The 23,060-nt window shown below is 43.9% G+C and overlaps 1 protein-coding gene across 1 annotated transcript in view; it reads right to left on the minus strand.

Annotated features, from left to right (window-relative positions):
• Positions 1-23,060, minus strand: part of LOC309351654 (uncharacterized protein) — a 246,190-nt gene that overhangs the window by 92,828 nt on the left and 130,302 nt on the right. Inside the window, exons 50-58 of the mRNA XM_081879440.1 lie at positions 20,392-20,430; positions 18,790-18,825; positions 16,731-16,871; positions 14,786-14,941; positions 13,801-14,073; positions 11,968-12,084; positions 10,544-10,681; positions 1,926-2,006; positions 1,766-1,828 (exon numbers count right to left, since the gene is read on the minus strand). Of these exons, the coding sequence (XP_081735566.1) occupies positions 1,766-1,828; positions 1,926-2,006; positions 10,544-10,681; positions 11,968-12,084; positions 13,801-14,073; positions 14,786-14,941; positions 16,731-16,871; positions 18,790-18,825; positions 20,392-20,430 (1,044 nt within the window). The remainder of the gene's footprint in view (positions 1-1,765; positions 1,829-1,925; positions 2,007-10,543; positions 10,682-11,967; positions 12,085-13,800; positions 14,074-14,785; positions 14,942-16,730; positions 16,872-18,789; positions 18,826-20,391; positions 20,431-23,060) is intronic.

Raw genomic sequence — 23,060 nt, forward strand, 5'->3', positions numbered from 1 at the left:
GGGCATTCCACAGGGCAGGTGCCACTACCGAGAAGGCCCTCTGCCTAGTTCCCTGTAACTTGGCTTCTCGCAGGGAGGGAACCGCCAGAAGGCCCTCGGAGCTGGACCTCAGTGTCCGCGGAGGTAGAACGATGTATTGCAGTCACACAATCAATCAATCAATCAATCAATCAATCAATCAATCAGTAGCTGAACTGGGTTCCACACAGTTACACACACACACACACACACACACACACACACACACGAGCCACAAAAACAAAAATGCAAAATAAATAAATAACAAAAACAGTCAGACCTCAGCATAACAACGGAAGCGTGGCACTCAAATCAGAAGTGGAACACTCAAAACGGAGCCCGTTCGGCTTCCGAAAAGAGTTCGCAAACCAAAACGCTTACTTCCGGGTTTGCAGAGTTTGGGTTCCAAGTTGTTTGAGTACCACGGCATTTGAAAACCAAGGTACCACTGTAGTCCTTATGAGGTTTCATGAGCAGAGCACCCCTCTCCTAATACACATTAACTGGCCATCCCAGTCTCTGAACGAGATTCCAAGGGGTTTGGGGCATTCAGCCAGGGTCTGTGTTCCTTCGGGGGAAATGAGGTATCGCAGAGTCTGCAGTATCTTTGAAATATGATTTATTTGCACATATTTACACCGGAAACTTCCAATGGAGAGTGATTTCATATAATTCACATCTCAGAAGGCGCTCATCCTTCAAATGGGCACAAGATATAGGACATAATATACAATTTGAGGACTGGGGAAAATTGTGGAAAACAGATTTAAAATTTACAGATTGTTCCCTTCTGAAAGTAAATTATATGAAAACGATGTATAGATGGTATATAACACCAGTACAGACAGCAAAAATGTATAAAACCAGCTCTAACATTTGTTGGAAATGTAAAGAAAAAGAAGGGGCTTTTTATCATATGTGGTGGGAACGCAAAGAAGTTTTTAAAAAATTGGGAAATGATATATAATGAATTGAAGAAAATGTTAAAAAGGACATTAGTAAAAAAAACCAAAACAGAAGCATTTTTGTTAGGGATCGTAGGACAAGACCTGCCAAGGAAACAAGGAACTTATTTATGTATGCGACAACAAGAGAAATTGATGAACTATGCAGAACTGGCTGAACTGATATACAAATTGCGAGATAAGGACAACTGTGGCTTTAAAGAAGAATAGGTACTTTTCACAAGTTACTTAAAAACACAACAAAATGAAATGGACTCCTTGGCAGGTTTTGAATAAACACACACAAATTTATGGTTGATAACACAATGGGCAGATATGTAAGGATATATACAGTTTTATAATAAGCAGAGAAAAATATGTGCAGCGAAATCAGCGAGAGGAGCTGGGGGAAGTCATTGGGGGGGGAAGGGGGGAGAAATTACCACATTTTTCGCTCTATAAGACGCACCAGACCACAAGACGCACCTAGTTTTTGGAGGAGGAAAACAAGAAAAAAAATATTCTGGATCTCAGAAGCCAGAACAGCAAGAGGGATCGCTGCGCAGTGAAAGCAGCAATCCCTCTTGCTGTTCTGGCTTCTGGGATGGCTGCGCAGCCTGCATTCGCTCCATAAGACGCATACACATTTCCCCTTACTTTTTAGGAGGGAAAAAGTGAATCTTATAGAGCGAAAAATACGGTATGTAGGTGATTATATGGCTTGATAGTTTGTTATGTGGAAATTGAGCAATAAAAAATATTTTTTAAAAAATAGAAAAAGAGAAAAAACCACAGTAACTCACCCCATAACTGGCATGGTGTTCCAACAGGGCTCCCCTAATTCCAAGCGCACCAGGAGAACGCACCTGCGCAGCCACAATAAAAAGTAAGTCACACGGTTTGCTTGTTTGCTAAAAAAATCAACACCTCCTGGGGCTCAAGGGTAAAGAGGGGGGTCTTTACCTCAAGGCTCCGGGTCTCTGCCGTCCTTCGGACTCTGCCGCTGCTTCTGTCCTCGGGGTCAGAAAGGCCGCCGGCATTTTCCTGCTTGAAGGAAGATAGCGTTGGCCAAAAAGGAAAAAAAAACCTGCACAGAAGTTCCCTGGATTACTTTGAATCCCTGCTTAATAATAAGCCCAGTATTTGAGTTTGAATCAATAAATTAATCAATAAGATGGATCAGGCCAATGGACCATCTAATCCATCGTCCTGTTCTCACAATGGCCAGCCAGATATCTGTGGGAAACCCAAAAGCAGGATTTGAACACAGGAGCAACTCTCCCCTGCTGTGATAATTTATTACGGTCGGAGACCAGCTTATAAAACACACTTGGGGTACAGTCACAGAAGGAAAACAAACAATGAAAACAATGTACAACAATAAATTTAAAATTTATAAATGTGATAAGCGCATAGAAACTTAAAACTTTAAGATACCGCAGAGAGGGGTGGGTGGGTGGCGCTGTGGGTTAAACCACAGAGCCTAGGACTTGCCAATCAGAAAGTCGGCGGTTCGAATCCCCGCGACGGGGTGAGCTCCCGTTGCTCGGTCCCTGCTCCTGCCAACCTAGCAGTTCGAAAGTACGACAAAGTGAAAGTAGATAAATAGGTACCGCTCTGGCGGGAAGGTAAACGGCATTTCCGTGCGCTGCTCTCGTTTGCCAGAAGCGGCTTAGTCATGCTGGCCACATGACCCGGAAGCTGCACGCCGGCTCCCTCGGCCAATAAAGCGAGATGAGCGCCGCAACCCCAGAGTCGTCCGAGACTCGATCTAATGGTCAGGGGTCCCTTTACCTTTACCTTACCGCAGAGAGATGACCCAGAGTCTCCCATGGAACCGAGTTTGGGGATTTTCTTTACGGACTAGTTTGAGTTGGGAGATGGTCTGCGCCTACAGATCTGTACATAGAATCTGGTGACCATCCGGGTCGTCTTCTGATCTTTGCATAACAGGAAAAGGTCAATTTTTGCTTTTCCGGGAGGTCAGCGAGCCTCACCAGCAGGGGATCAATGGTCTCACAACGTGCCTCTTCATAAAAGGGACATCTAAAGAAAAAGTGCTCTGGGCTTCCTATTTCCCCCAGTGAACAGGCACAAAGTCTCTGAGCATATGGGATTTTTTTTAGGCTCCTTCCAGGACCGGCGAGAGCAGAGCTGAGCTTCTGGTGAGTGTAAAGGCCCTTCTTGCATTTTTAGATACGAGAAAGAAGAGATATCTGTTAAGTTGTGGGTGGACATATCAACACAGCAATTCTTCAAACAGCTCTTGTTTATTCACAGGCCAGAACAGAACTGTAAAGAAGGCTTGTATTCCTTATGTTAGAAGTTAATTTGAAAATATTTGGTTTTTGAAGTTATCTATTTTTTGTTTTTATTCCTTTTCTGTTTTCTTTCTTTTCCTTTTCCTTTTATTTGTGTATAATGGATGTATCTACATGTTTGCAATAAAGAATTTTTTTTTTTAAAAAAATGATCATGGAAAAAAACCACACGAAGTTGGAAGCTTGCTTTTGGGAAATCAAGCAAACCTGTTTTCGGTTCACAGCATCGTGCGTCAGCTGTCAGATACTGCCAAACTCCACACCACGGGACAGCCAAACATCCCAGCTGTGAGTCGGTCCTCTCGGTGGATATTGCAGCCTCCCAAAACTTAGCCTCTCTACTGTGCTTTCGGTGTGATGTGATGGGAAGCAAACAGAGCAAGAGGAAGGGGCATGTTACAAAACCATCCTTTGTGCCAACCCTCAGTTCCACAGGTGGCAAGCAATTTCAGCAAGCAGCATGAGAAGCTATCAATCAGGTCTCACATTCTGAACAGGGATTTGTGGCTAGATGGGGGCAGGGGAATGATTCATCAAACGGTTAAAGCATTAAGCGAAATATAGACGCAAGGGAGGAAGGAGGCGCTGGAGTGGAACCAGTGGCGTAGCGCAGCGGCGTAGCGTGGGTTGTCAGCACCCGGGGCAAGGCAAGTAATTTGCGCCCCCTAACCCGGGGCAAGGCAAGTACAGTAATTTACTCTCCCAAGCAGCAGCAGCGAGGCTTCTCTTTCCCCCGCGCTCTCCCGGAGCTGCCTCTTTCCTTTCCTTTTTTTTCCTTTCTCCAAGGCTTTTCGCTTTCTCTCCTTAATTGATTCCCCCTCCACACCATGGCGTTTCCTGGCTGCTCCCCCCCCTTCCCCTCTCTCTCCTCCTCGCTCTGCTTGCCTTGCCCTGCCCTGCCTGAGGGCGCCCTGAGGAGACTCCGCTCTCCTTTTTGACCAGGCGAGGTGGGAAAAAGGGGGGGAAGTCTCTTCCCGCCCCCTCGCCAGACTCCCTGCTCGGCTCGGCTCACTACCCAGAGGGCCAGTGGAGAGAGAGCCGCAATTACCATAAAGCTCCTCTCCCTCTGCTTCGCCAAGCTGTCAAAGCCCGGCAGCAGCGGCAACGGCATCAGCAGGCGCAGCCAGACCCCCGCCAGCCAGCCAGCCCGCCCGCCCGCCCGCCCGCCCGGCTTCCTCTCCTTTTTTGGCCCGCGGCAGAAGGCTTCGCTCTCCCCCTTCCGCGACCTCCTCGCCAAGCCGAGCGAGCGCGGGCTCCCTAACCCATGGATTTTAGTAGGGGCAGAGAGCTGCTAGTGCGAGCGCACCCCCACGCCCATGTTGCACCCGGTGCGGCCGGCCCCCCCTGCACCCCCCACGCTACGCCAGTGGCGTAGCGTGGGGGGTGCAGGGGGGCCGGCCGCACCGGGCGCAACATCTGGGGGTTAGGGTTAGGGGGCGCAAATCCACGGGTTAGGGGGCGCAAATTACTTGCCTTGCCCCGGGTGCTGACAACCCATGCTACGCCACTGAGTGGAACAGAAGCTAGAAAGTGCCTTGTTCATTCAACTTCAGAGGATGCAAAACTCTGGCAAGTTTTGAGGGACACAGAGCAGAGAGGGGTTTTGCCACCCTGAGAGGCTGTCACACAATCCCAAGACACGCATAACGTTTAACCTTTAATTTCGACTAGGGCTGGTTTTCAACATCATTATATATCACCAGCTAGACATTTCTTTTCTCTTTTTTCTCTTTTAAAATAAATTTTATTAGTATTTTCCACACAACACGAAAAATATCGAAAAATAACAATACACAAAACACAAAAACCAACATTCGGGGCGGGGGGGAAACAAATCCATATCTTACAAGTTAATAATAGAAACACTAAAAAGAAAAAACAAACATTGACTTCCAGAATAGAAGTTTAAAAGGGGAAGTAAATGTACTTGTAGTATTTTCATTATTGTAATAGTTATTATTATTTCTTATCGGTAGAAGGCAATGTTAATTTAGGCTTCTTTGTTTTGCTGTCTGTATGATTTTTTTTAAGCCAAAAAAAAAAAAAAAGAGAGAGTTTGCTGGATCTGGCCAATGGCCCATCTAGTCCAGCATCCTGCTCTCACAGGGGCCAAAAAGATGCCCTAATGTGAAGCCTACAGGTAAAGGTACCCCTGACCATTAGGTCCATTTGTGGCCAACTCTGGGGTTACAGCGCACATCTCGCTTTATTGGCCAAGGGAGCCAGTGTACAGCTTCCAGATCATGTGGCCAGCATGACTAAGCCGCTTCTGGCAAACCAGAGCAGTGCACGGAAACACTGTTTACCTTCCCGCCAGAGCGGTACCTACTTATCTACTTGTGCTGGTGTGCTTTCGAACTGCTAGGTAGGCAGGAGCAGGGACTGAGCAACGGGAGCTCAGCCCGTCGTGGGGATTCGAACCGCCGACTTTCTGATCGGCAAGTCCTAGGCTCTGTGGTTTGACCCACAGCGCCACCCACGTCCCTCATGAAGCCCACAAGCCAGATGCAATCACAAGAGCCCTTTTCCCTCCTGTAGTTCCCAGCAACTGGTATTCAGAAGAATTTCCTGCACTGTGTAGGGTTATCTCTTGTGCAGTTGCTTCAGCTCACTGGTTCCCAAACTTTTTTGACCCCCAGCCACCTTGGTTCCGTGATGAACCCCGTAGAAGGGATCGCCCGACCTATTTTGTTATGTACTGAAGCTCTCACCCTGGGCCAGCAGGGGGATACTGTAGATAGTTTTCACTCAGGTCCACATGTGCAAATAAGGGATTGAAAATGACGTTCAGTGATTGGATAGTTACAGAAAATGGTTACTGTTGTGTTCTAGTGGAACTCTATATAAGCAGGCTGGCTGAACCCTTCAGTTCAGTTCTGTTCTGGCTTGTGAATAAACAAGAACTGCTTGAAGAATCGCTGTGTCGTCTGATATGTTCACCCACAACTTAACATATTTCCTCTCTCTTTTATTATTACAGACTATGGTAGAGTCCTCTCTAAACTGCTCTATAGCCCCCCGGTTCCACTTAAAACCGGCTGTTAATGAAAGTGTGCTACCTGGCCGTAATTGACCCGCCTTAGCATTGCTCGCGAGTGGCTGTGGGGTTATTTAAACTCCTCTGGAATGGGAAGCAAGGGAAGAGGAGGGGGTGGAGGGGCTTCGCAGTTGGTTCTTAGCAACTGCTCCCTCTTGAAGGCAACGGGAGTTTTTTAATAGCTGACGGCAGGCAAGGGCATCGTTGGAAAGAGAGATTGAATCGTGCTCCGGGCTTGCCAAGCATTCTTAGTCAGAGCAAAACGGCACCTCGGTAAAGCTTTTTGCAAAGGAAAATGCTTTGCCAAAGGAGGAATTTGAAGGTTTGCCGTAGCAGGGGAACTGAAATATACTCGGAGTCGAGAGTGGATTTCATGCCCTTTATTCAGCTCATAGTGGTGAGGAGGAATGGAAGTTCCCCCAGAATGTCTGCTTTATATACATTATTTACACAATGGGCCCCACGTGATTGGCTAATTCCGGGATTCACCTGTAGGCCAATCAGGTTGCAGATTCACTTCCACCTGGAGCTGGATTGGGTGGCTCCTGTGGACCAATCAGACTGCTGCATTCTGGACCCTATTGTGCTAGGACCAATCAAACTGCTGCCTTTTGGATCCTATTCAACTCAGTATACAACAGGAACTTAGAGGACAAAACTCTTCATCTAGCCCTCTGTATTCTCCCATGGCGACACGTCCCACAGAATGATCCCTTCCTGTGGGGTCATGCCTCTTGCTTGCCTGAACTCTGGATGGAAAGAGGTGTGGGGTGGGTGTGGGGGTTTGTAAACTTCATTCATGAGCAACTCCAACATTTTGGAACCCCATGGCCCCAAACTACTGAAAAAGTATGGAGTGAATAGAGCACTATTGGGTTTGGGGGAAATACCTACAGCCCACAGTTTGAGTATCAATTCCTCCATTTGAGAGGCGGCACATGACGTGTGGTTCACAGCACAAAGTGGAGAGGATCAAAGTGGAGAGGCAAACAAGTATGTATGCCACCTTGGAGGAAATGTAAGGAACAGATAAATGTGGATGGAGTCTACTTTTACCGCTAAAGCTAAGCCCTTTGTGGCTTAGGGCCCTCGTATCTATGAGACCGCCTCTCCTGGTATGCCCCACAGAGGACCTGAAGATCCATGAATCACCATAGTTTAGAGGTCCCGGGCCCTAAGGAAGTCAGATTATCCTCCACCAGGGCCAGGGCCTTTTCAGTGATGGCTCCGACCTGGTGGAATGCTCTGTCCCATGAGACCAGGGCCCTGCAGGATTTAACCTCCTTTTGCCGGGCCTGTAAGACAGAGCTATTCCGCCTGGCTTTCAATTTGAACTTAGCCTGATCTTTTATTCCCCTTCCTTCCCTCCCCTTCCTCTTTTTATGAAGATTACCCGCTCTGGGATCCCACAGCTAATTCTCCCCTGGTCTCCTCGCTGGCCCAAATAGGACTAACTTAGCCAGCTAGCCCTGGTGATCATCTAATGTTTACTGGATGGATTTCCCCCCTAAATTGATTTTAAATTCTGAATTTATTGTTATTCATGTTTTATACTGTATTTTATGCTGGTTTTTTTGTTGCACCAATTAAGTGTTTTAAATTTGTTGTTAGCCACCCTGCGCCTGGTTTTCTGAACCGGGAAGGGCGGGGTATAAATTAAAAAAAATATTTATTTATTTATTTATTTAAAGGGAGGAGGTAGTATGGGAGTAAAACCTGCCTCCTTCGCCCCCCCCCCCCAATTTTTTTATTGATTTTCCACATTTATAACAAAAATGACATAGAAAAACACAAAACAAAACTCCTTACAATACTAAAAGAAAGAAAAAAGGAAAAAAGAATAAAAACACTTATTCCTTCCAGGATCCAAGTTAACTTTCATTGTAATCTGACTTCCTCGATTCCCCCCTAACTGAATTTCATTGTAATACCTTTGTAACAGTTTTCCAAAATCATCTTTCTAATAAAATTAACTCCTTCCATTTACTATCTTCCTCTCTTTTCTTTTTGGCTTAAATCCATATTACTATACAACGTTCTTATTCTAATCCTAGGCCTATCAGATACTTTCAAGTATCTTCTAATTATCTTATATTCCAATATTTAGCTAAATAGTCTTTAAATTTCTTCCAATCTTCTTGGTGCTCCTCTTCTTTCTGATTGCGGATTGTAAAACCTTCCTCCTGCTTATCTCCCCATGTGCTGCTATTTCAAACTTCTGCACTGAAATCAACGAGCACAGCTAACATAGTCCCACAGCCGTTGCGGGGATTCTGCAAACATAGAGCCCCCTTTCCAAAAGGAGGAATCCAGCTGGTCTGAATTGTGTGGGCCGGCTGCCCTCTGCTGGATGCTGCAGTCAGAGCCAAAGGAAACAGAAATAGCTGTTTCTGTGGATGTTTGCAGATTGCGGAATCCCTCCCAAGAGAGGCCAGACAGGATCCCTCTTTAAACCCATGACCTTCTGAATGCAATGCAGATGGTCTACTACTGAGCTGTGTCCCTTCTAGTGCTTCGAAACAGGCTCTCATCTACACAGAGGTGAATCCAGAGCATGCTTCTTGGTTACACGATCCAAGGGTTAGTGGTAACATGCGCAGAAGCCGTTTGGCGCATCACCACCCTCCCAGAATACCTTCTGAGCACACAAAGGCAGCCCAGTATATCTGAAGGAGCGCCTCCACCCCCATCGTTCTGCCCGGACACTGAGGTCCAGCTCTGAGGGCCTTCTAGTGGTTCCCTCACTGTGAGAAGCCAAGTTACAGGGAACCAGGCAGAGGGCCTTCTCAGTAGTGGCACCCTCCCTGTGGAATGCCCTCCCACCAGATATCAAAGAGAACAACAACTACCAGACTTTTAGAAGACATCTGAAGGCAGCCCTGTTTAGGGAAGCTTTTAATGTTTGATGTATCACAGTATTTTAATATTCTTTTGGAAGCCGCCCAGAGTGGCTGGGGGAAGCCCAGCCAGATGGGCGGGGTATAAATAATATATTATTATTATTATTATTATTATTATTATTATTATTATTATTATTATTATTATTATTCCCAAGAGAGCCAGTGTGGTGCAGTGGTTAAGAGCGGTGGACTCGTAATCTGGGGAACCGGGTTCGCTTCCCCGCTCCTCCACATGCAGCTGCTGGGTGACCTTGGGCCAGTCACACTTCTCTGAAGTCTCTCAGCCCCACTCACCTCACAGAGTGTGTGTTGTGGGGGAGGAAGGGAAAGGAGAATGTTAGCCGTTTTGAGACTCCTTCGGGTAGTGATAAAGCGGGGTATCAAATCCAAACTCTTCCAAATAGACTCTCTTGATGTGATGATAGATTGGGCAAGAGATGTGGGACATAACATAATGTTTGAAGACTGGGAAAGGTTGTGGAGGAAAGGGGTCAAGTTCACTGCATGTACGGTGTTATAGGAAAATATTATGAAAACGAGGTATAGATGGTACTTAACCCCTGTAATTTGTAATTAGCAAAGATTTATCCTAATAGTGGTAATCTATGTTGGAAACGTAAAGAAGAAGATGGTACCTTTTATCATATGTGGTGGACCTGCCCCAAGGTGAAAGAGGATTTATAATGAACTGAATTTTTTAAAAAAATATACATTTATTAAGAAACCAGAAGCCTTTCTTCTTGGAATAATAGGTCCAGAATTGCCCAAGAAAGAAGTTACATTGTTTTTGTATGCCACAACTGCTGCTAGGATTTTGTTGGCCAAGAATTGGAAACTACAAGAAGTGCCAACAGTGAAGGAATGGCAGATGAAGATGATGGACTTTTGGGAGCTAGCCGACCTGACTGGAAGAATCCGTGACCAGAAGGAGGAGGAGTACCAGGAGGAATGGATGAAATTCAAAGATTATTTAGCTAAATATGCTAAGATAATTTAAACAGAAATACTTGCAATTACCAGATTAGCTTAGGATTTAAATATGTGATGTTATAGAATAATATGTTTAAAGTTAATAGGAAAAGAAAGAAAGGTGTTACTTGACTAAGTAAACTTTATGAGAAATTAGTTTTGGAAAACTGTTACAATGATATACACTGAAATTCAGCCAGGGGGATACGAGGATGTCATTCAATAATGTTAACAAAAGTGGAATTATTACAGTTAGGATTTATGTTTGTTTGTTTTATAAATTTGGAAAAATAATGTGTGTGTTTTTGAAAAAAACACAAGTAGACTCTCTTGGGTTTCTTCCCCTTAACTCACCCGACTGCTTTCTTTCTCCCTTTTTTGCTCCTTGGGTTTTTTCTTCAGAGGTCCCAGCAGTTCTGTGGATGCCGTGGGTGTTGCCGACACAAGCTCTGCAGAATTCGGCTCCGTCTCCAGCTCAAGACCGGAAGGCACCTACAGAGACAAAAATCAAGGAAGTTTTATGACAAAGAAGCAGGTGCTAAAAGCCCTTTCAGAAGATGCAGACTGCCCCACTGGGGCAGAACGGAGAACTGTGCCAATGCAGCCTCAGCCATGTCTGATCTGTGCTGGATGAGGCCAGTGGCCCACCACTGTGGAAAGCCTGCAAGCAGGATTCACGCACAAGAGCCTTTTTCCCCTTCCTGCCGTTTCCAGAAAGTGGTATTCAAAAGAATTGCTGCCTCCAAGTTTGGAGGCTGAAAATAAACATCATTGTTATTGTTGTTGTTTAGTCGTTTAGTCGTGTCCGACTCAGCAGGGTCTAGCGAGGGGAGAGCGTCCCCACACTGATTTTTTTTAAAAAAATAATATTTATTAAGAGTCTAAAGATTACAAAAAAAGAAAAAGAATTAAACAAATCAACATAATAAAATACAAAAACAGAAACAAAAACACTACATAAAACATTGAATTAACAAAACAAAACAAAAACAATTAAAAACACTTCCAATATTTTCAATCTTAACTTTCATTCACTTGTTTCATTGACTTCCTCACGCCTCCCTTTTTGTATACCACTTCAATTAACTGTTTCAGCAATTCCTTTTCATCTTCATCTATTTTCTGTCCTATAATTAATCTTAACATATTCTAACCTTGTTTTTTCCCTTTAATACATTAACAATCTATCTGTACCTAGTTCCTTATAACATTTCTGCCAAAGCAATATAACTTCATTCCACCATTTTTCTATAGCTCATTAATTTTACAATATTTCTGTAAATAATCTTTAAATTTTTTCCAATCTTCTTCCACCGACTCTTCTCCCTGGTCTCGGATTCTGCCAGTCATTTCCGCCAATTCCATATAGTCCATCAACTTCGTCTGCCATTCTTCCCGGGTGGGTAAATCTTGTGTCTTCCAATACTTCGCGATGAGTATTCTTGCTGCTGTTGTTGCATACATAAAGAAAGTTCTGTCCTTCTTTGGCACCAATTGGCCGACCATGCCCAGGAGAAAGGCCTCTGGTTTCTTAAGAAAGGTATATTTAAATACCTTTTTCATTTCATTGTAAATCATCTCCCAGAATGTCTTAATCCTTGGGCATGTCCACCAAAGGTGAAAGAATGTACCTTCAGTCTCATTACATTTCCAGAGCGTCCCCAGACTCAAATGGGTTTGGCTTGGAATAAGTTCAGCTATTTCCCCCCACACTGAAGAGAAAGAAAACAGACAAATAATATGCATCTTTTTTATTGAGTTCTGGAGGTAGTGCTTACACTGAATAGGTCACCATCTGTCTCCATCTTTTCTGGGGTCTCTGTTACCTGACGTGGTGCATTCTCTAGCGAGTGTAGATGGGACTCTGGATCAAGATGAAGGGAGCTCTGTTCTACCTGAGGAAACAGAATAATGTCTTTTGGGGTGTCATAGGGGATATTAAACAGAACACGAGCCAGTCGCGTGCGACTGCGGCACATGCAGCCAATGTCGCTTTATTTTTTATTAACGGAAATATCATTTCAAAGATCCAAAAATCAACAAGAGCACTTTACTCAGCACGGGTAAGACCACATTGGAAATCTTGTGCTTACTTCTGGGTGTGTAGCCAAGAAGGCTGCTGGGGAAAAAGACTGATAAAGTGAGTGTTTGAAAGAGGATCAGGATCTGGAGGATAAATATTGAGAAAAAGTCAGGATGTCCTGGAATGTAAACGTAGCAGCGGCATCAGGGTTATCACGTTTGTTGAGGTCCATAATTTTTGCTTAAGGATCGAGCTCAGAGTTTACACAGCTGAAAGGCTGGCTTTGCAGGCCAAGTTCAAGGTGTTACTCTTGGTACATAAAGTCCTCGACATCTTGAGACCAGTTTACAGTGGTGCCTCGCAAGACGAAATTAATCCGTTCCGTGAGGCTCTTTGTATAGCGGTTTTTTCGTCTTGTGAAGCAAGCCCATTGACAGCTTAGCGGATTAGCGCTATTAGCGGTTTAGCGGCTTTTAGCGGATCAGCTGATAAGCGGCTTAGCGGCTTAGGAAAAGGGGGGAAAAGGGGGGGGGACCCGCAGGAACTCGCAAGACATTTCATCTTGCGAAGCAAGCCCATAGGGAAATTCGTTTTGCAAAGCACCTCCAAAATGGAAAACGCTTTCGTCTAGCGGGTTTTCCGTCTTGCGAGGCGTTCGTCTTGCGGGGCACCACTGTACTTGAAAGATGATATATGCCCACTTGACTGCTTTTATCATTGCTGTTATAAGTGCCACATAATATTCACTCCACATTTTCAAGGAATCGATCCTAAAGTATGGCATCACCTGTTGTCTGAAACTCCCTGCCTATCAGTATTAAGCAGGCGCCTTCGCTATATTATTTTCAACACCCACTAAACACCTTTTTGTTTGCAAAATTTCAGCCATGTAGTTTTATTGTATATGTGTGTGTGTTTAAAACTGTTGATTTTATCTATATTTTGATAACTTTTATTGACTGCTTGTTGTTAAAGTTGGATCTTATTGGTATTTTCTTATCAATATTTTATATTGTTTTAAGTAAGCTAGAGGTCTTACTGAATCAAAGACCCTGGGCTGAAAAAGATCCCTTGTTCAGTGGATTCCTGGACAAAACAGACCATGCAGATAAGAAGTAAAGGGAAAACTTCCAGTGAAAATGAACTATTACATTTTCATACACACAGAAGAAAGGAAAGGAATTTATTTTAGAAACAATAATACTGATTTATTGTGGATTGATAATTTGTTGAGTCACCTCGCTTGTAGATATTGGAAATGTTAAAATACTGTATGTGCAGGAATTAGCAGGTGGATAGCTGATGGCTAAGGACAATAAGTTAACAACAACAACAAAATTATTGTAATAGAAGGCTAATTGCAAGGAAAAGAATGTGAATTAGAAATAACCGGGAAAATAATGGAGCAACAAGAGGAAACTATGGACACATCAATGATGAAGTGTGGGAAACCAATTTTTGGGGAAATTGTATTAAATTTGCTTTAATTTGTGGTTGATTTGGTAAAATTTGGGAAATCAATAAAAATGATTTGGCAGAAAAAAGAGGAAAAGATCCTTGTTCCTGGTTTACAATACCAATGCTTTACCTCTCCCTCTGTCTCCATCCTTACAGATGTCTCTTCCAGAGACCCAACTCCATCCTGGGTCACCAAGATGGCGGCCTCATTAGCTCTTGCCTGCTCCAAAGAGTCCTCTTCCATCATCCTTTGAGGCAGAGTTGTGCTCTGTCTGTCCAGATTGTCCTTGGCTTTCGCAGCATCCAGCTCCCATAGGCCTGTGTGGTTGGCTGTCACTTCTGACACCACGTTGTCACTAGGATTGTGGTTAGCAGTTGTCATGATCTTCAGATCTGCAACGGTCTGATGAAATAAAGAAAACGCAGCTTGTGAGGCTCCAGGGAACATAACTTCTGGGAGCTGAGCCAGCCACTATGTCTTAGAAGGGAGTTGAGGAGAAGCCTTGAGAAACGATAGCCTGCTGGAGAACGACCTGAAAATGATTTACAGATGGTATCTAACTGCGGGGAGACTTGTTAAAATGTATAAGACTAAATCAGATAAGTGCTGGAGATGCAATGAGGCTATGGGTACATTCTATCATATGTGGTGGACCTGTAAAAGGGTAAAAGAGTATTGGGAAATAATTCATAATGAATTGGGGAAAAACTGTTTAAAAGTACTTTTCCAAAAAAACAACACAGAGTCCTTTTTATTGGGGGTAATTCAGATGGAAATTCCCCGGTTTCAAAAAAGGTTATTTACGTACCTCAAAGTGCAAGTAGATAAATAGGTACCACTCTGGCGGGAAGGTAAATGGCGTCTCCGTGTGCTGCTCTGGTTTGACAGAAGCAGCTTAGTTGTCTTTGTAGAACTCAGCAAGGAGAATGACAGAGGCAAAACCAAATTGGTTGGCTCTGCCCATCATTGGCTCTGGCGCCACCTAGTGTTGGCCTCCCGGGCTCCTGCCCTACCAGTTCCAACCGGGACCAGCAACCCAGGAAAAGATGATTCCTCACCTTCACAATATGAACCTTCCCCATTTTTTGAGTTTAGTTCTAATCTGAGCAATTACCTGAGCAAGAGTGGCAGGCAGGGAAGTGGGGGGAGACAAGAGATATTCCTCAGCTTCTGGAGATGGGGATTCCAAATCGATGCTCGGCTGTTCTCGGGCCACCTCGGTGGTGCTAAATAGATGCTCACCGGGAACATCAGACGTCCGTGAGCTCTGCTAAAATTATACACACAAATGTGTTATAGGAATTCTAAGGTCTCGTAATATCGACACACCGCTCAAAATGGAAGATCCCCGAGTGGCTTACATAAAACGCAGTCAGAGAATTAGAAAAAAGAAAAATGTATATGCAATATTTAAAATCCCAAATACAAAGAAAGGTATCAGTATAAGGCGGTCAATAAAACATTCAGTTAAATAGTAATAAATAATCAAATGGAACAGTGTGAGGAATCTTACGAGCCCCGGAATACAAACGTAGACTAAAAGTAAAGGTAAAGGACCCCTGACAGTTTAGTCCAGCCACGAACAACTCTGGGGTTGTGCGCTCATCTCGCTTTACTGGCTGAGGGAGCCGATGTTTGTCCACAGACAGTTTTTCTGGGTCATGTGGCCAGCATGACTTCTGGCGAAACCAGAGCAGCACATGGAAACGCCGTTTACCTTCCCGCTGGAGCGGTACCTATTTATCTACTTGCACTTTGACCTGCTTTCGAACTGCTAGGTGGGCAGGAGCAGGGACCGAGCAACGGGAGCTCACCCCATTGCGGGGATTCGAACCGCCAACTTTCTGATAAGCAAGTCCAAGAGGCTCAGTGGTTTAGAACCTCCCCGCGTCTTAGCCATGGACAAATAACAATTATTATTATTATTTGGAATTCATTTTTATAAATAGCTTTTTAAAATAGGAAAATATAATTTAAAAACCATTTTATACACACACATGCTCCATTAAATTCATACAGAAAATTACAATAGGAACAGCCCGGCACTAGCCCTATCATTAAAAGCAGACAGTTTCCAAAAGCCTAGCAGGACACCGAGGCGGAAATCTTTCTGCCACTGGCTAAAAGCATTCCTGTTCACCCAAACCCACCCAGCCACTTAGAGAGTTCAGGTCATTCTAATCCATGGGTAAGCAATAATAATAATAATAATAATAATTTATTATTTATACCCCGCCCATCTGGCTGGGCCTCCCCAGCCACTCTGGGCGGCTTCCAAAAGAATATTAAAATACTATGATACATCAAACATTAAAAGCATCCCTAAACAGGGCTGCCTTCAGATGTCTTCTAAAAGTCTGGTAGTTGTTCTTATCTTTGATGTCTGGTGGGAGGGCATTCCACAGGGCGGGTGCCACTACCGAGAAGGCCCTCTGCCTGGTTCCCTGTAACTTGGCTTCTCGCAGTGAGGGAACCGCCAGAAGGCCCTCGGTGCTGGACCTCAGTGTCCGGGTAGAACAATGGGGGTGGAGACGCTCCTTCAGGTATACTGGACCGAGGCTGTTTAGGGCTTTAAAGGTCAGCATCTCTGGGTTATTTGTGGGGTATAGGAATTCATACATTATTTTTTAAAAAAATATAATCCGGCCCCCACAAGGTCTGAGGGACAGTGGACCGGCCCCCTGCTGAAAAAGTTTGCTGACCCCTGTTCTAATCTGTTTTAGTAGCCTAACTTTCACATGTTTTAAGTAGGGTTGTGAAATAAGTAAAATAATAAGTAAAATAATAAGTAAAATAATAATAATAATAATAATAATAATAATAATAATAATAATAATAATAATAATAATAATAATTTCATTTTGATCAATATCATGTTTATAAATATCATAAATATAACAAACCATCTTTACCTGCCAGCAGAAGGAAACAAGGAGGGAAGGAGCTAGCTGAGTTTCCCCAGGCAGGGAGTTCCAAAGTTTGGGAGAAGCCACCGAGAAGGCCCTCTCCTGTGTCCCATGTGAGGGTGGCACATAGTGTTGTCCTTCTGCGATACTCACCACATCACCCGTGATCTGCTTAGAGCCTTGCTTCTTCTTGGCTGACTTCCCCTTCCCCTTCCTGGAACCGGCCACTTGCTGGCTCACTAGATCGACCCCGTCCCGGAGGAGCAAGTCAGACAGCTCCTTCAACAGCGCCAGCTGCAAGTTAAAACGAAGAGGCGCAACAGGCTAGATCTCATGAAGCAACCAAGAGGAGAGACTGGTGTGCGCATCCTGCCAAGACAATATGGTCCAAATTCTGGATCTCCTCTCTGTCTTCCCTTTTCCCCTTGCGCTATTGGCAGGCTATTATTTTTTATCAAATTTTTAATCCCTCCCCTTTTTTATAATCACACTTTCATCCAGGGATGTCGAATAACTTACAAAAAAACCATTCAGTTGAAAATATAACAAAATCACTCTCCTATTAGTTATAAAAAGGTAAAGGGACCCCTGACCATTAGGTCCAGTCGTGACCGACTCTGGGGTTGCAGCGCTCATCTCGCTTTACTGGATGAGGAAGCCGGCGTACAGCTTCTGGGTCATGTGGCCAGCAGGACTCAGCCGCTTCTGGCGAACCAGAGCAGCACACGGAAACGCCATTTACCTTCCTGCTGGAGCGGTACCTATTTATCTACTTGCACTTTGACGTGCTTTTGAACTGCTAGGCTGGCAGGAGCAGGGACCGAGCAACGGGAGCTCACCCTGTTGCGGGGATTCGAACTGCCGACCTTTTGATCAGCAAGTCCTAGGCTCAGTGGTTTAACCCTCAGTGCCACCCGTGTCCCTCTCCTATTAGTTATACATAACAGTTTATACTCATTTATCCCAATTTCCCCCCTTCCTCCCTCCCCTTTAACACCTCCCCAAAAAACCTGTACTCTCTTCAAATCTTTAACCATATGCACAAATTAATCATTCTAATTTGAATGCTTGGGTTGCCTTCCCCCCCGTGCTATCCAATTCCTATAACTTGTCCATTTATTCAAAATCTTTTGACATTTGTTTCCCCATGTATCTTCCGTCATTACCTGTTCAAATATATCAGATTGTATATATGGCAGGTTATTCAAAAGACACAGTAATCCCTCAACTTTTGTGGGGGTTACATTCCTAAAGCCAAAATTGTGAATGACACCTTCAGTTCCATGCTGGAAGGAAGGTAAGATATAAATGTAAGAAAATGTCGTGAGGCGTTTAGTGGGTCTACTTAGCTGTTTAGAAAAATTGTTATACAGTGGTACCTTGTCGGAAGCCGAACCTTTCAGTTTTTGAATGCCGAAAACCTGGAAGTGAAAGCTTCCGTTTTCGAACGTGCCGTGCCGACTGCCCATTGTACCTCGGTTGTTGAACATTTTGAAAGTCGAACAGTCTTCCGGAATGGATAACATTCGACAACCGAGGTATGATAGATATAGATAGATAGATAGATAGATAGATAGATAGATAGATAGATAAAGGTAAAGGGACCCCTGATCATTAGGTCCAGTCGCAGATGACTCTGGGGTTGCGGCACTCATCTCGCTTTATTGGCCGAGGGAGCCGGCGTACAACTTCCGGGTCATGTGGCCAGCATGACTAAGCCACTTCTGGTGAACCAGAGCAGCGCACGGAAACGCCATTTACCTTTCCGCTGGAGTGGTACCTATTTATCTACTTGCACTTTGAGATGCTTTTGAACTGCTAGGTGGGCAGGAGCAGGGACCGAGCAATGGGAGCTCACCCCGTCGCAGGGATTCGAACCGCCAACCTTACAATCGGCAAGCCCTAGGCTCTGTGGTTTAACCCACAGCGCCACCCACGTCGATAGATAGATAGATAGATAGATAGATAGATAGATAGATAGATAGATAGATATAGATATATACCACAGCATCATAAAAATATGTCACAACAATATTAAAACATAAAACCAAGCAATAATTTTATTGAAAAGTTAAAAGCAAGTTAAAAATAAAAAAAGAACTTGAAAAATAAAATTGCTCCCGGTACACAGTTCCCCAGACTTAATTTCCATAACCTTAATTCCAGAATCAGTTTTGTCTCTCTGTAGGTCATTTAGTAGGTTGAAACCTACCTTGATGCCATAAGCTTCGAAGAGTTTTTCCAAATCCTGCACTCGGAACAAATGGCAGCAGTAGTCATAAACAGGATTGTTCATCGTGTGCAATGCAAAGGCAAGAGATAGAAAAAATAGTTTTCAGCTGCAGTGTCCCCATGTGGCCTGTATATGCATTATTAACTCAACGACACCAGGTGGCGCTGTGGAGTTCTGTTTTCACCAACCCGATTTCTCATGCAAAGCTTACAACGCGTTTAACGGAAACATTTCTCTGATGTGTCTAGATCCAGACAGAGACTCTTAAGTGTAATTAAGAAAAAGATCTTTATTCAAGTAATGAGACAGGCTTGGCAGCAGATGCAGAGTTTTAAGAGTTCAGAATCTGGGAGGATATTAGGACAGGATAGAAGGAAATTGAAATGTAATACCTGCTTCCTTTATAAGGTAAAGGGACCCCTGACCATTAGGTCCAGTCGTGACCGACTCTGGGGTTGCGGCGCTCATCTCGCTTTATTGGCTGAGGAACCCAGCGTACAGCTTCCGGGTCATGTGGCCAGCATGACTAAGCCGCTTCTGGCAAACCAGAGTAGTGCACGGAAATGCCGTTTACCTTCCCGCTGAGGCGGTACCTATTTATCTACTTGCACTCTGACGTGCTTTCAAACTGCTAGGTTGGCAGGAGCTGGACCGAGCAACGGGAGCTCACCCCATTGCGGGGATTTGAACCGTCGACCTTCTGATTGGCAAGCCCTAGGCTCTGTGGTTTAATCCACAGCGCCACCCATGTCCCACTGCTTCCTTTATAAAGTTCCTGCTTTTTACACTTATATTCCACCAACTGAGCTCCTTTGATTCCCCTCAGAGCTATCCATTTAGATGCATATGTGTTTACTCTTAATAGTCTTAGGTATTATGGCATCAGACATCCCGAGAGAGAAAAGAAGGGGGTTTTTTTGTACGCAGCAACAGCAAGGTTGCTGGTTGCCAAGTGATGGAAAGGAGATAAAATCCCATCAAAAGTGGGGTGGCAAGTTAAACTGCTTGAATACATGGAACTAGCGAATATGACGGAAAAGATCAGGGATAGATCAACCCAAAAGTTTAAAAAGATTTATAGGCAATATTTAAAAGAACATTGTCCCCATATTAAAACTTTAGAATGCTTTGAATAACTCTCAGAATTGCATAAGGTATTAAGAACACAAATAAGATATAATACAGGTTAAGTTTGCTGAAAACAGAGGTGAGTAACAAGGAAACGAAGAACCCACAACAAGGAGGTCGGACGTTGGTGGCTGAAATGTTTTTGTGTTTTCGCGTTGTACTGTTTCCTTTCCTTTCTTTTTTTATGAGTTATGTGCTGTTTTTGTTCATTTGTTTGTTTTCACTGTGTCTGTGTTGATTATAAACCAATAAAGACTGAATTAAAAGAAAGAGAAAGGAAGGAAGGAAGGAAGGAAGGAAGGAAGGAAGGAAGGAAGGAAGGAAGGAAGGAAGGAAGGAAGGAAGGAAGGAATTTGCTTCCAGCTGCCACTGAGAAGTTTCATTTTATGCCCACCCTATCGGAGGGCTGATCAATGTGTTTCAACATGCAAACCAACTTTTGTCTGGATTTACCTTGATGTCTGTTCCTTTGCCAGGTGGCCCAGGGTCTCCCTTTGAAGAGAAGCAAAAAAACAGGTGAGTAAATGAATCTGTCAGTTCAAGTACCGACCCTGAAACGGAACATTCATGCAGGCAGCGGATCCTTTGCGACCCTGAGATCTTCTGTCGGAGAAGGGGCACAGAAAAGATCAAGGAGATACAGAAACTCCCCAGGGACGGAAGCTTATATCATGCAGAGTTTGGTAGTTTAGATACGAGGCAAGGATAAAGGGGTCGTTCCACGTCAGTTCAACGTGGTCATGCCACCCGCCGTCTCGGATTTTGATGAAACTTGGTGTACACCCTTCCCTTATGGTTGAAAGAAACCCCCTTAAATTTTCCCCCTCTATCTCAAACAGTTTTAATTTTATAGCACTTCAAATTTTCGTGAAATCTGTGTTTCTGTCCCTCTTGAGATCCTTTGTCTTGTGTACATTTTAATTCTTTTCTTCATAACCAATGATCAGATCTCTTTGAAATTTTTCGCAGAGCTCAATAACATGATGAGGATTTCAGGGGGAAAATACAATACCACTCAAAAGATTTTATAAATAATAAATAATAAATTTTATTTATATCCCGCCCTCCCCAGCCGAAGCTGGGCTCAGGGCGGCTAACAACAATCAAAATAATCCAACGATTCTAAAAACATTTCATTATAAAAATTAATTAAAATCAAATTGATGGCAACCATTAAGAAAAATTCTGTGCAGATTCCCTTAAAAATGTATAAATGTAGTTTTTGGTGGAAAAATGAGGTTTAAAAAACCTAAATTTTCAGCATGAAAGCACGATGGAATCAAAACTTTTGATGGTGAAAATTATTGCAAAGACATGCTCTTTCTCAACAAAGAATAAAATTTATGGGTCTCTTATGTCCTCTAACAAAATTTTAGAATTTGAAGTGCTATAAAATTAAAACCGTTTGAGATAGGGGGGGGGGATTTAAGGGGGTTTCTTTCAACTATAAGGGAAGGGTGTACACCAAGTTTCATCAAAATCCGAGACGGTGGGTGGCGAAATCCTTTTTTTTTTTATGTGGAACGACCCAAAGATGTGGAACGACCCAAAGATGTATACAATAATGCATTTTGTGAAGAAAGTGAAGGTTTTCTTTCTGTCTCATAATATGAGAACCCAATACTGCTGGGGCAGAGCGGAAGGTTGGACGATTCAGGACAAAGAAAATAAAGGATTTCTTGACAAGCTGAATTCAACAGTGTAAAGAAATTTTGATGGATGCAATAATGGAATGCTGAATGGTTTGGGTTTTTGTAAAACACGCAGGGATTTATGATATGCAAAATGAACCATGGAAAGAGGAGAAGGGAAGTCATTCATATTTTAAGGCTATTAAATGAGTATTTCTAATTGTAAAACAGATAATTTAATAAAAAATTTTATATATGCCAATAAAGAAAAAAAGAAAACAAAGGATTTCTTCGCACAGCACAGAGCTATACTGTGGCATTTGCTCCTGCAAGATACAAGAATGGCAACCAACCAACTCAGAAGAAAGCGGGTTGCACAAATTCATGATACAGCCTTTGAGCTTGTTAATGTTTTAAACATGCATTTATTGTATTTTAAATATTATTGTTTTTATCAGCTGGGTGTTTGCCAACCTGGGCTCCTTTGGGAAGAAGGGTGGGATATAAACTTAAACAATAATTACAAGAACGTAAGAAGGGGATAGAAACATAATAATGAATAATAATAAATCAAGTTTTCCCGGGTCATGTGGCCAGCGTGACTAAGTCTCTTCTGGCGAACCAGAGCAGCGCATGGAAATGCCGTTTACCTTCCCGCGGGAGTGGTACCTATTTATGTACTTGCACTTTGACATGCTTTTGAACTGCTAGGTTGGCAGGAGCAGGGACCGAGCAATGGGAGCTCACTCCGTCACGGGGATTCGAACCGCCGACCTTCTGATCGGCAAGCCCAAGAAGCTCAGTGGTTTAGACCACAGCGCCACCCTCGTCCCTAATCGCTAGTTAGGAAGGATATTAATAAACAATATATCCCCTCTCCTGCCACCCTGAACATTCCCACAGGCCTGAGCACTTGCAATTCCCAGCAGCTGCCTCTGAGATGGTGTGGATTATCATCTACATGCTATGCCCAGCATCACTGAGAAACACCAGGAAAGGTCTGTGGCAATCAGGTCTTCTTTGCAGGCTTCCCAAGATACGTCTGATTGGCCACTGTGGTCGTGATGGGTGAAATGGACCTCTGCTCTGCCCTAGCAAGCCTTTTCTTATATCCATATGTAAAGCAAATGGGCAGAACCCATAGCACCACCCCACAGCAGGTTCCAGAGCCCTTGGTGTGGGTTGTCTCCAGACATCAGAGCTTTCTCGAAATTATTTTCTGTAAATAAGTTACTGTGCTGCCTACATGTGAAGTGGTGTGAACCTGGACTTCATGTGTGGCAGCGTGCTCCTTGATTTGGACCAGGTTGCTCTTCCACAACTGGCACTACCACCAGGAACATCTGGGCTCTTCACTTCAATGTCTTCCACAACTGGCACCACCACCAGGAACATCTGGGCGCTTCACTTCAATGTCTTCTTTCAGTTCTGCGGCAACCACAACACGGTCGACTGAGGATGCCATGAAGTCTTCGCTCGATGGGCTCTCAA

This window comes from Podarcis erhardii (assembly GCF_964252035.2).
Source record: "Podarcis erhardii genome assembly, chromosome: 10".
Lineage (NCBI taxonomy): Eukaryota > Metazoa > Chordata > Lepidosauria > Squamata > Lacertidae > Podarcis > Podarcis erhardii.